Source organism: Cetorhinus maximus, chromosome 10 (assembly GCF_964194155.1).
Source record: "Cetorhinus maximus chromosome 10, sCetMax3.hap1.1, whole genome shotgun sequence".
NCBI classification, from domain to species: Eukaryota; Metazoa; Chordata; class Chondrichthyes; order Lamniformes; family Cetorhinidae; genus Cetorhinus; species Cetorhinus maximus.
Genome location: NC_135888.1, coordinates 3,072,005 through 3,084,777, shown reverse-complemented (window position 1 = coordinate 3,084,777; position 12,773 = coordinate 3,072,005). Strand labels below are relative to the sequence as shown.

The 12,773-nt window shown below is 40.7% G+C and overlaps 1 protein-coding gene and 1 long non-coding RNA gene across 7 annotated transcripts in view; one reads left to right on the top strand and one right to left on the bottom strand.

The window, feature by feature from the left end:
* LOC144685408 (uncharacterized) overlaps window positions 1–12,773 on the top strand; it is a 1,061,419-nt gene that overhangs the window by 286,910 nt on the left and 761,736 nt on the right. The gene's annotated exons all lie outside the window — the stretch shown is intronic.
* Window positions 1–12,773, bottom strand: part of rc3h2 (ring finger and CCCH-type domains 2) — a 116,159-nt gene that overhangs the window by 57,549 nt on the left and 45,837 nt on the right. For all 6 annotated transcript variants that reach the window (XM_078549822.1, XM_078549821.1, XM_078549827.1 and 3 more), the window contains one exon: window positions 416–725. In XM_078549822.1, the coding sequence (XP_078405948.1) occupies window positions 416–646 (231 nt within the window). In that variant the 5' untranslated portion in view covers window positions 647–725. The remainder of the gene's footprint in view (window positions 1–415; window positions 726–12,773) is intronic.

Here is a 12,773-nt window from a genome sequence, read left to right as displayed (position 1 = left end):
CCTAGGAAATCCTGTCATTAAACTTTCAACATTGACATGAGTTTTCAAAGTAGTGCCATTAGTTTGACCCTTATACATGTGAAGATAATTCCATATCAGTTACACTATAATGAACATTTATATCCATACAAGATGCATCCTGAATAGGAACCTCATTCCTGTTCACCAAAGTCTTTGAGGTGAATTAGTAATTAGATCTTCACAAGGATTTAATTATCGTACATTTGTTGAAGTTGATTTAATCAGATCAGCAATTCATATAAAGATAGCACATGTTGATACATTAAAAACATGCCTATCTTGGAATTTAACCATCACAGTTAGTTAAGCATCTATGGCTACAAACATCAACTCCAAAGATGCAATTATAGCATAATGAAACCTTAGCAGTTGATACAGTTTAAGTAAAATTTACCTGTGCACCGACTAACTGTAGAAGTGCAAAATTCACAGGAAGAACATCAATGTCTGTGTTGATGGCGGTCTGGTCAAAGGGACACGCCTTGCGGTGTAGTTTGTTCAGGCAGGTTTTACAGACAGTATGCCCACAGCCCAAACTGATGGGTTTGTGCACGTTCTCATCAAATTCATTGTAGCAGATGGGACAGGAGAGGAATTCTGTCCACTGCGACGCTTGCACAGGCATTCTGAATGTTGGTCTGGTTCTGTTTCAGTGCTAATGGTTGACTAGCATAACGCTATTGTACTGTCAGAGATTTAGACAGCTGGAAAGAAAAAAATTACAAGTGTTTATTTTCCTATTACAAAATCTCTTCACTCTTTTCCTCCTCTACCCATTCCCACCATTGCAAAGGTTAGTCTTCAGCACAACACAAGGATTAAAATTGAGGTTAAAGGGGAAAGTAATCTACCAGAATGCACACATTTCCTGTACAATATGATCCTGGTAGCAATATTGGGTCATTACTTAAGGCTTCTTTAGAGAACACAAAGATCCATTAATGAGCCTTTGTTTTATTGCAATACCTATTCAGAGTTGCTAATGTTTGGCCCACTTTTATTTCCCGTTTGTAAATCAATGATAAAATGGATGTCAGCAAAAGCTGAGACTGAGGTCACCGTTTGCACTCTGTAGGAATTACAAACATTATGGAACTACCAACATTCAGCTTTTGGATTGAAAACTTTTATTTGGTCTACCGTAGAGGAAACAAATGAGAAGATGGATGGAATCCGCAAGAAGATAGAGCTCGACATGTCAACACAGAACAGAACAGCCACATTTTATTGTATTCAGTATAACTTAAAGACATACAAACAACCTACTACATTATAAACGCCTATTCTCCCAAACATCAGAGATAGGGTCAGGCAGCCAGGTCTCTATATCACGACTGCAGCAGTGCCATTGGCTAGACGTCTTTGCTTATTCCAGGAATACAACAGCTGTGTCTTTGCATTCTGCAATAAAAATTTGCTGTAAACTCCTACAGCAAAGCTTCGCACACTCAGTCAGAACTTTGTCCCTTGTATCCAGAAAAGGGAAGTTAACATCTTGCTGAAGCATGCGTTCAGGTATGGGAATTGTTCAAGACCATCACTATTTCACTTTGAACATGCTTAGTTGGTTCTACATCATGTAAACTAATTTTTGGAAAAATGCCACAGCTAAATCTCAAAGATACATGTAGCTGCCCACACTAAATAACTGTTCATATTTATTAGCTAAACATCAGACAAGGCGAAGAAGATAAGACTGGATATTAAAAAGCTAGTTAATGCTCATGTTATTGTTTTAACCATGTTGTGAACACTGCATTCACGGTTCATGAGTTTTAAGAATATACCTTATAGTTTTAAAACATAACTTCTAGTTTTAAGAATTAAAGTTTTAATAGAATATGGGGGCTGGGGCGGTGGGGGGGGGCTTGGTGGGGGGGGGAGTAAATGCATTGTAAATAATCTGGGAGTTTGTTACACTTGTAAAGGTTACAATAGAAAAACAGAGCTATAAAACAGCAGGTGGTCAGGATTTAAATGACGCATTAACTGAAAACAGAAACTGGAAATGTAAACAGAAAAGGGACAACAAAAAAAACTGACCCCCTCTGCTTCTAAGGAAACAAAAACTGAACCGGAGGTTTGAAAACCAAAACTACAGTAGACTGAAACCTTTTGAGGCTACACAAAGAGACGCAGAGCCAATCACGTAGTAGTTACAGTTTGGAACTGGCGTGTTCAATTTACAGCTCACTGAGACAAAAGGCAAAATGAATGACAAGCACAGCAAAAAACTTCATCATTTGCCATGTGGAATGCACGTGAGGCTTAGTCTCAATTTGAATTTTGTGAGGGAACAGAAGCTGGAAGATTGCCTAGTTTGAAAATAATGGAAGAATCTACAGTGGTCCCCACAGAGATTGTGAAAAAGGAAGTAATCAGCTGAGTTAGCTTGAAAGAAAAGGAAAAGTAACCAGAACAAGGGACCCTCAGCCCACAGTCAAGAGATTGTAAATGAAAGTTTTACCTCTGAGAATAGCTAGAACTGAGAATTAATAGTAGTCTCCAGAGGTTTGTGGCATACTTATGGGTGGTCCCTATAGAAGTAAAGACACATCAATCTTAAAGTTATTAACAGAATTCTTGGGGGAAGTCAGATGTAAACATGAGTGCACAACATGCATAGTTATAAATCATTGTTAAATTAATAGTACTTGTTTTGTTTAAGTCTTTTACATACAATAATATTTTATGTTCTTGTTCAAAAACGTGAAACCTTGGGGCGTAGTTCTATTGCTTAAAATGAGGTGTTCAGATTTCTCTTTAAATGTTAACAGTCCCTAGCCAGATTGTAACAAGTACTATACCATTGCGTCCCAAAATACTTAGCCATTAAAAATATCTTCTCAGAGATGAGATTTTCACTTTTTAGGATTTGTGAATTTGGCAATACTCTTCTATTACGCAGCAAGCTTCATTAGCAAAGCTTGGATCTCTTTCATTAGTACAGGTATGTCCACAAATGCTACTGAATGCTAACTGCTTATCAACATCTGCACATTTATTCAAACAAAGGCTACATATACCCCCACCCCACAAAACTATATTCACTTACAGTATCAAATATTCTGAATTCAGAGCAGCAAATTGAACGAGTACTTCACATCCATCTTCACCCAAGAGAATGAGGATGAAGGTATTGAACTTGGGGAGAGACACTGCAAGGTTCTTGAGTAAATTGATATAGGGAGTGACAAGGTATTGGAGATGTTGGCAGGCTTAAAAGTGGACAAATCTCCAGGTCCGGATGATGTGTCCCAGGCTGCTGAGGGAGGCAAGGGAGGAGATCGCAGGGGCTCTGACCCAAATTTTTAATTCCTCTCTGGCCATGGGGGAGGTGCCAGAGGACTGGAGAACAGCTAATGTGGTTCCGCCATTTAAGAAGGGTTGTAGAGATATGCCAGGGAACTACAGGCCAGTGAGTCTCACGTCAGTGGTAGGGGAACTATTGGAAAAAATTCTGAAGGAGAGAATCTATCTGCACTTGGAGAGGCAAGGTTTGATCAGGGATAGTCAACATAGCTTTGTCAGAGGGAGGTCATGCCTGACAAATGTGATTGAATTTTTTGAGGTGGTGACCAGGTGTGTAGATGAGGGTAGTGCAGTTGATGTAGTTTATATGGATTTCAGCAAAGCCTTTGACAAGGTCCCACATGGGAGACTTATGAAGAAGGCAAATGCACATGGGTTACAGGGTAATTTGATAAGGTGGATTTAAAATTGGCTTAGTTGTAGGAGACAGAAGAATGCTTTAGTGACTGGAAGCCAGTGTCCAGTGGCATACCACAGGGATCTGTGCTGGATCCCCTATTATTCGTCATTTATATAAACAACATAGATGACTATGTGTGGGGTAGGATTAGTAAGTTTGCGGATGACACAAAGATTGGCCGGGTGGTTAACAGTGAGGTTGAGTGTCTTGGGCTACAGGAAGATATAGATGGGATGGTCAAATGGGCAGATAAGTGGCAGAAGGAATTTAACCCTGAAAAGTGTGAGATGATACACTTTGGAAGGAGTAATTTGACAAGGAAGTATTCAATGAACGGCATGACACTAGGAAGTTCTGAGAAACAAAGGGACCTTGGCGTGTGTGTCCATAGATCTCTGAAGGCAGAGGGGCATGTTAGTGGGGTGGTGAAAAAGGCATATAGGACACATGCCTTTATCAATCGAGGCATAGATTACAAAAGTAGGGAGGTCATGTTGGAGTTGTATAGAACCTTGGTGAGGCCACAGCTGGAGTACTGTGTGCAGTTCTGGTCACCACATTATAGGAAGGATGTGATTGCACTGGAGGGGGTGCAAAGGAGATTCATCAGGATGTTGCCTGGGATGAAACATTTAAGTTATGAAGAGAGGTTGGATAGACTTGGGTTGTTTTCGTAGGAACGGAGAAGACTGAGGGGCAACCTGATCGAGGCGTACAAGATTATGAGGGGCATGGACAGGGCGGATAGGGAGCAGCTGTTCCCCTTAGTTGAAGGATCAGTCACGAGGGGACATAAGTTCAAGGTGAGGGGCAGGAGGTTTAGGGGGGATGTGAGGAAAAGCTTTTTTACCCAGAGGGTGGTGACGGTCTGGAATGCGCTGCCTGGGAGGGTGGTGGAGGCGGGTTGCCTCACATCCTTTAAAAAGTACCTTGATAAGCACTTGGCATGTCATAACATTCCAGGCTATGGGCCAAGTGCTGGTAAATGGGATTAGGTAGGCAGGTCAGGTGTTTCTCATGTGTCGGTGCAGACTTGATGGGCCGAAGGGCCTCTTCTGCACTGTGTGATTCTGTGATAAGTGAAATAAATGCAGGGCTTCCTGAACACTCAGCAGACCCTTCAAAAGCACAAAATACATTTCCTTTTATTAAACACATCATCTTTATGCTAAGCAAGGCTACAGTTGAACTAAATGCAGTTTTCCACTGCCAAACCTAATCTATGCCCTAGAACTGCAGGAGAAGCTTTTATGCCATCTCTCGCAGGTGAATTCAAAATTCAAAGACAGTTTGCTAAACCATTAATACGCTAAATTCTAGCTGATTCAATTACCAATGGCATTGAAGGTGTATATGATCATGGCTATTGTTGCTCAATTTGTTTCAATGGATTGATAAAGCAATCAGTTCTTAAGCAAGGGTTTCCCCTAAGGTCTGATATATAAATCCATCTAGAATATTGATATAAAGAAGAATAATATAGTGATCAGATAGTATGCTTATGATGGAAGGTCGGAGACCGAAACGTTCACTCCCATTTTTATTTTCACAGGCACTGCCTGACCTGCTGAGTATTTCCATAATTTTCTGCTTTTATCTGCTTTAGTGATGTTGGCAAGGACACTGGAAGCACTTTTGAACAGCACCCCTTTTATATCCACTTAAAGAGGTCAGACATGACCTCCTTTCAACATCTCATCTCCAACAGTGCATTTCTCCTTCAGTTTGGTACTACACTTCAGTGCAGCATGGTGCTCAAGTCTCTGGAATGGGACTCTTATCCAAAAGTTAGGTGGTGGTGGATTCGAGTCCTACCACTGAGCTAAGGTTGACACCCAGTAATCTGTAGGTCTGTATTTTTATAAATCTTTAAATGTGATGAATTCTTAAGAGTGTATAAATTTGTCACAATGTTAAAAAATTAGACAGCTGACTAGCATAAGAATCAAAATATTTATTTCTGCATTTCTTCCTAAAAAGCAAGCTGTAACACAAGAACAACAAGAACTCTAAAACAGTTTTCAAGCTACTCTACCCAATATTTATATTATCAAATCCATTTTCCATAGCCTGGCACAGACTCATAACAGGAAATGGATTTAACAACATTAACACTGGCACTTCGCTCCAGAAATTGAATTAAAATAGAAAATAGAATTCCTATTTAGTGTGCAGGAGCTATTTCTTCTATCATATGCTGTGGAATTTCTATATTTAATTCTGTCAATACAAAAACTGATGACAGGTTGCTCCTCTTTTACAGCCACTTTTCTGTTACTTATTCCAGCCTTCCGTTCTTCTATTTCTGGTCTCATGCCAACCGCTTACCCCTTTGTCCCATTATTGGAAGTCATGCCTTCAAACATCTGGACCGGTTGCTCTGCATTGCATTTCCAAACCTCTGCGTCTACTCTATCCCTCTATGCTGCTTGAAACCCACCTCTTTTACCAAGCATTTGGTCACCTCTCCGAACATTTCCTTCTTTAGCTGTGTGTCCGTTTTTGCATGCTTATGCGTGTGATGTGCAATGGGATGTTTTCCCATATCAAAAACACTATACAAATGCAAGACGTGTATGAGCCTAGACAATGACTGGCGGTTGGACATCTGATCATGGAGGGCATTACATTAGAGTGATTATGTTCTCACCTGTCACCCTTGTGTACTTTACAGCCTGAGTCTTTGAACCAAAGTCAGGTATGACTGGATGCAGCAGTATTGTCCAACTGGTGCCATGGCCAAGATCAACTTATGCAGCATAGGCAGGGGATTCAAATCAAGGTTTTCTAGCCTGTATACTTTAGTACCACACAAATGTCAGGGCCTTTGCCCATTAAACCTTTAAACAGCTCAGGGTCTCAGCATTCTTTTTTGCTTCTTGAAATGTTGAATTACTTAATATATTTTTTTTATAGTCTAACAGCAACGAAAATTTCTCAATTTGTTTAACCCTAGATCATATCAGCTCCTTAAATAGTTAGGCATAGACACCATCATCCACTCTACACAAATTACTGACAAAGCTGTTACCCGTAGTCATAAATTAACTGATCATTAGCACGCAAGAAAATCCTTCTGCAATTTGAACTCAGCATTAATGAAAACCTCAGAGGATTTTGAAAAATAAAGGGCCACAGAGACAAAGACTGAAAGAAAAAAGCTAACTTAAAAATATCTCTGGCAATTCTGTATGCAGACTTTACACATGAAAAAACTGCTTTAAAAGCAGAAACTGAAATGTTTCTGCAATCCTTTAAATGTCATCACAAATTTGGAATTTTAGTAGAAGTGGGCACATTAATGTAAAGGTCAACTCCATTACAATTCCGTTTCTCCATTTACATCTGAATAGTTGTACTTTGAAGTGTGTCAGTGTTGCATCTCAAATCCTCTGTCAGAAGCGAAGCCTTTTATAACACCCAGTGTATTTTTCCAGTTTTCTTCACCAAACAACCGTGGGACTTTTTTCAGTAAGGTTGCTACCAGAATATCAAATCTGGTGGTTTTATGCCACTTGAGTCAAGCAAACTAGAAACAGGAATAAAAACAGAAAGTGCTGGAAAAACTCAGCAGGTCTGGCAACATCTGTGGAGACAGAAACAGAGTTAACATTTCAAGTCCAATATGACTCTTTTTCAGAAATAGTGTTGGGAATGGCAAGCTCTTTTTGGATTGGCTTCTTAAAATCAATGCCTCTCCCCTATTCTGGTTGTAAGTTAAATCACAAGATGAAACAAGAACGATTTAATACATTTCTGAAGACCTTAACATTTTTGCACAATAAGTAGAGTGAAACAATTCCACACAGAATGACAGTCACAAAAACAGCCTTCGACCATCACCCTCTGCCTCCTGCCACTAAGCCAATTTTGGATCCAGTTTGCCAAATTGCCCTGGGTCCCATGGGCTCTTCCCTTTGTGACCGGTCTCCCATTCGAGGCCTTGTCAAAAGCCTTACTAAAGTCCATGTAGACTACATCAACGACACTACCCTCATCTACACACCTACTCACCTCCTCGAAAAATTCAATCAAATTTGTTAGACATGATCTCCCCAGCTGACAAAGCCATGCTGAATATCCCTGATTAATCCTTGCCTCTCCAAGTGGAGATTAATTCTGTCCTCAGAATATTTTTCTAAAGATTTCCCTACCACTGATGTTACCCACTGGCCTATAGTTTCCTGGTTTATCCCTACCCCCTCTTCTTGAATAATGGTACCACATTAGCTGCCCTGCAGTCCTCTAGCACCTCTCCCGTGGCCAGAGAGGATTTGAAAATTAATGTCAGGGCCCCTGCAATCTTCTCCCTTGCCTCCCACAGCAGCCTGGAATATATTTCATCTGGGCCTGGGGATTTATCCACTCTTAAGGCCACTAAAACCGCTAATACCTCCTCCCTCTCAATGCTAATTTGCTCAAGTATATCACAGTCCCCCTCCCTGATTTCTATATCTACATCGTTCTTCTCTATAGTGAATACAGATGCAAAATACTCATTTAAAACCTCACCTATGTATTCCGGCTCCCCACACAGATTACCACTTTGGTCTCTATTGGCCCCACTCTTTCCCTGGTTACCCTCTTGCCACTAATATACTTGTAAAATGCCTTTGCATTTTCCTTTATTTTATCCGCCAGTGTTTTCCATGCCCCCTCTTCGCTCTCCTAATTTCTTTTTTAAGTAACCCCCTGCACTTTCTATACTCCTCTAGGACTTCTTTATCTACTATAAGCTTCCCTTTTTTTCCCCTTATCCAATCCTGTACATTCCTCAACATCCAGGGTTCTCTAGACTTGTTGGTCCCACCCTTCACCTTTATGGGAATATGTTGGCCCTGTACTCTCTATTTCCTTTTTGAATGACTCCCACTGCTCTGATGTAGATTTTCCTACAAGTAGCTGCTCCCAGTCCACTTTGGCTAGATCCTGTCTTATCATTAAAATCAGCCTTTCTTAATTTAGAACCTTTATTTCTGGTCCATCTTTGTCCTTTTCCACAACTAGTTTAAACCTTACTCAGTTATGGTCACTATCACTGACACTTCTACCACTTGCCTGGCTTTGTTCCCTAAAATTAGGTCCAACACCACCCTCTCTCTTGTAGGGCTTTCTACTTACTGGCTTAAAAAGCTCTCCTGGATACATTTTAAGAATTCCACCCCCTCTTAGCCTTTTTACACTTTGTCTATCCCAGTTAATATTAGGGTAGTTGAAATCCCCTACTATTATTACCCTATTACTTTTACACTTCTCTGAGATTTGCCTACATATCTGCCCTTCTATCTCTCCCTGCCTGTTTGGGGGTCTATAGTACACTCCCAGTAGTGTGATTTCCCTCTTTTTAGGTTTAAGTTCTACCCATATAGCCTAATTTGAGGAACCTTCTAAGATATCATCCCCTTATTGCAGTAATTGACTCCTTGATCAATATTACAACCTCCTCTTTTACAGACCCCCCCTCCCCCGGCTTGCCTGAAGATTCTATACCCCCGAATATTGAGCTGCCAGTCCTGCCCCTCCCTCAACCATGTCTCCGTGATAGGAATCCCCACAGGTCAATCAACACCCTCAACTAAAATAAATGCCATCCAGCCTTGCCATGCTCCCTTATGCCTTAACTGGACCATATACGCTCTGCCTTCCAGACTGACTTGGTTTTTCTTCTATACTTGTCTGTGCATCTCCTCCTACTACACCTCCACTCCGTATCCAATCTCCCTGCCAAATTAGCTTAAACCCCTATGTCTAGTGGCGTAACAGAGTGTTCGGTGCTGGGTCCCTTGCTGTTTGTGGTGAACGTTAATGATCTAGACATGAATGTTGGAGGTATGATCAATAAGTTTGCAGATGACACAAAATTTGGTGGTGTGGTGAATAGCAAGGAGGGAAACCTTAGACTACAGGATGATTTAAATGGGCAGGTCAGATAGGCAGAACAGTGGCAAATGGAATTTAATCATGAAAAGTGCAAGGTGATGCATTTTGGGAGGAATAACAAGGAAAGGGAGTACACAATGAATGGTAGGACCCTAGGAAGTACAGAGGATCAGAGGGACCTTAGTGTGCATGTCCATAGATCCTCGAAGGCAGCAGGACAAGTAGATAGGGTGGTTAAGAAGGCATGTGGGATACTTGCCTTTATTAGATGACACATTGAATACAAGAGCAGGGAGGTTATGATGGAGCTGTATAAAACATTAGTTAGGCCACATCTGGAGTACTGTGTGCAGTTCTGCTTGTCATACTATAGGAAGGATGTGATTGCACTAGAGAGGGTGCAGAGGAGATTCACCAGGATGCTGCCTGGGCTGGAGTGTTTCAGCTTTGAAGAGAGATTGGGTAGGCTGGGGTTGTTTTCCTTGGAGCAGAGAAGGCTGAGGGATTGAGGTGTATAAAATTATGGAGGGGCGTAGATAGGAAGAAACTTTTCCATTTAGTGGAGGGGTCAGTGACCAGGGGGCATAGATTTTAAGGTAAGGGGCAGGAGGTTTAGAGAGGATTTGAGGAAAAAGTTTTTCACCCAGAGGGTGGGGGGTATCTGGAACTCATTGCCTGAAAAGGGTGGTAAAGGCAGGAACCCTCAACATTTAAGAAGTATTTATATGGATATTTTAAACGCCATGGCATACAAGGCTACGGGTCAAGTGCTGGAAAATGGGATTAGAGTAGATAGGGGCTTGATGACCAGCGCAGACACAGCGGGCCGAAGAGCCTCTTTCCGTGCTGTAAACTCTATGACACTATGACTTCAAATGCTAATAAAACAGGAAACATCTTTACTGGTTACAAAAATGCCATGAACAACCACCTCTTTGATTTTAAGACAGTAGTAGGCTATGAACCATTTGCAGGAGTGAAAATAACTCTTAAAAAATCAGCCAAACATGTTTTAAAAAAAATCAAACATCTGCTTCTTGTATTTATGGGCTTAAGTCCTAATGTTAACAGCATGATGAGCTGCCTATCATATGTTGGCCGTCATGAGTTTTTGGCTCGTTTTAGAATCAAAAAACAATAGATTTGCAACCTCATAACTATGGGTTGAAGGGTGGTGTGGTTGGGGGGGGGGGGGGGGGAAGATGAAGTAAAGTTGTACACTTCAGCTGGACCAGAGGAATTAGAGGACAAATGTTTGTGTTAAGTTACTCCGAACTGTCAGGCTTAGAGTGAGATACACTAAAAATCCATCCAATCACATAGCTTGGTGTTCTGTGCATGGGTAAAATCATAGCACACACACCTACCACTTTCTACAGGTTCTACTGCTAGATCAAAAATATGTCCACACTATTATGGAACACAATCTGGTCCCTTTAAATCGTTATCCATGCAGATGGAACACTATGTATATAAATAAACATGCCCTTCAAAATTATATAGAAAACATTACATCTTAAAACTATATAGCAATGTTGATATTAACAGGTTACAGCAAAAATCACGCCAGCACTCTTGCACTGTTTTGTAAAGCTTTGCACCTCAGCATTTTGTTTTAAAGTAACAATTCAAAATCTGTTAACTGAAATTTTAGTCAACAATCCTCAATTCATTTGCTTTATCCTTCACCTTTTTTTTTTGCATCAGAACCAACAGAAATTCAGGGGTTACTAAAACAAAAGCAGAAAATTCACTAAAGTTAGTGATCTGGATTAGGTATTGTAAAAAATCAGAAATCAGAATTTTTTGTAAAAGGAGCTATTCAGTCAATATACCTATACCTCAGAGTTATTCATTTAGATACATTGCACTGTTCTTTCCCCATACTTTTAAATTAATTTTTCAAATATTTATCCGCTTCCATTTTCAAAACCATTATTGATTCTGTTCGCATCTATTTCTGATGAAATGGCCTAATAATCACTCATGGAAAAACAAAAAAAAAATTCTTCAGCACTCTGTCCTTAAATTTATGCCATCCAGTTACTAACCCAACTAGTCAAAATACCTTTTTCCTTTCACAATATAAAACCTTTCACAATTCCAAACATCTCTATTAGATTTCCCAAGTAAGCCTTTGGTTTAATGGTAGCATTCCCACCTCCAAGTTAGAAGGTGAGAAGGCCTCGAATCCCACATCAGATGGCCCTGGTGATTGGGGACTAGAACATAGTCTCCAAATACTGGGATGACATCCAATGGATTACTCAGCTTCAAGGGTGCGGGTGCACTACCCCTCCTCAACATTGAGTAGATAGGTAGTTCTGCCGAAGGGTCATGAGGACTCGAAACGTCAACTGTTTTTTCTTCTCCACCTATGCTGCCAGACCTGCTGAGTTTTTCCAGGTAATTCTGTTTTTGTATTGAGTAGATAGGGTTCTTTAGCCCCAGCTGCAGGCCTTGAAGAAGGTACTCCAAAGATAAAAACTTTGAAGGTGGCAAAACCTCAACCAGTAAATGGCTTAAAAGCTCACATGCAAGACTCTGCTGCCCATATCCTAACTTGCACCAAGTTCCGTTCATTCATTCCTCAGTGTTCACTAACCTACATTGGCTCCAGGGCTGGAAAAACAACTGATTTTAAAATTTTCATTCTTGTTTTCAAATCACTCCATGGCTTTGTCCCTCCCTATCTCTAACTTCCTCCAACTCTACCCTTGGCCTTGACCATGGAGTACAGAAAAAACTCACTAAGATACCACCAGATTATATGTCACTCAAAGTAGGCACAATATATTAAGTGGCGATGGCGTAGCGGTATTGCCACCAGACTAGTAATCCAGAGACCTAGGGGAATGCTCTGGGGACCCAGGTTCAAATCTCACCATGGCAGATGATGGAGTTTTAATTCAATAAAAATCTGGAATTAAGAAGTTTAATGATGACCATGAAATCATCGTCAATTGTTGTTTAAATTGTTCACTAATGCCCCTTTAGGGAAGGAAATCCTTACTGTCCTTACCTACATTTGACTCCAGACCCGCAGCAATGTGGTTGACTCTTAGATGCCCTCTGCACTAAGGATGGGTAATAAATGTTGGCCTGGCCAGTGACGTCCACATCAAATAAAAAAAGAAATTCTGGCCTCACCAAAGATTTG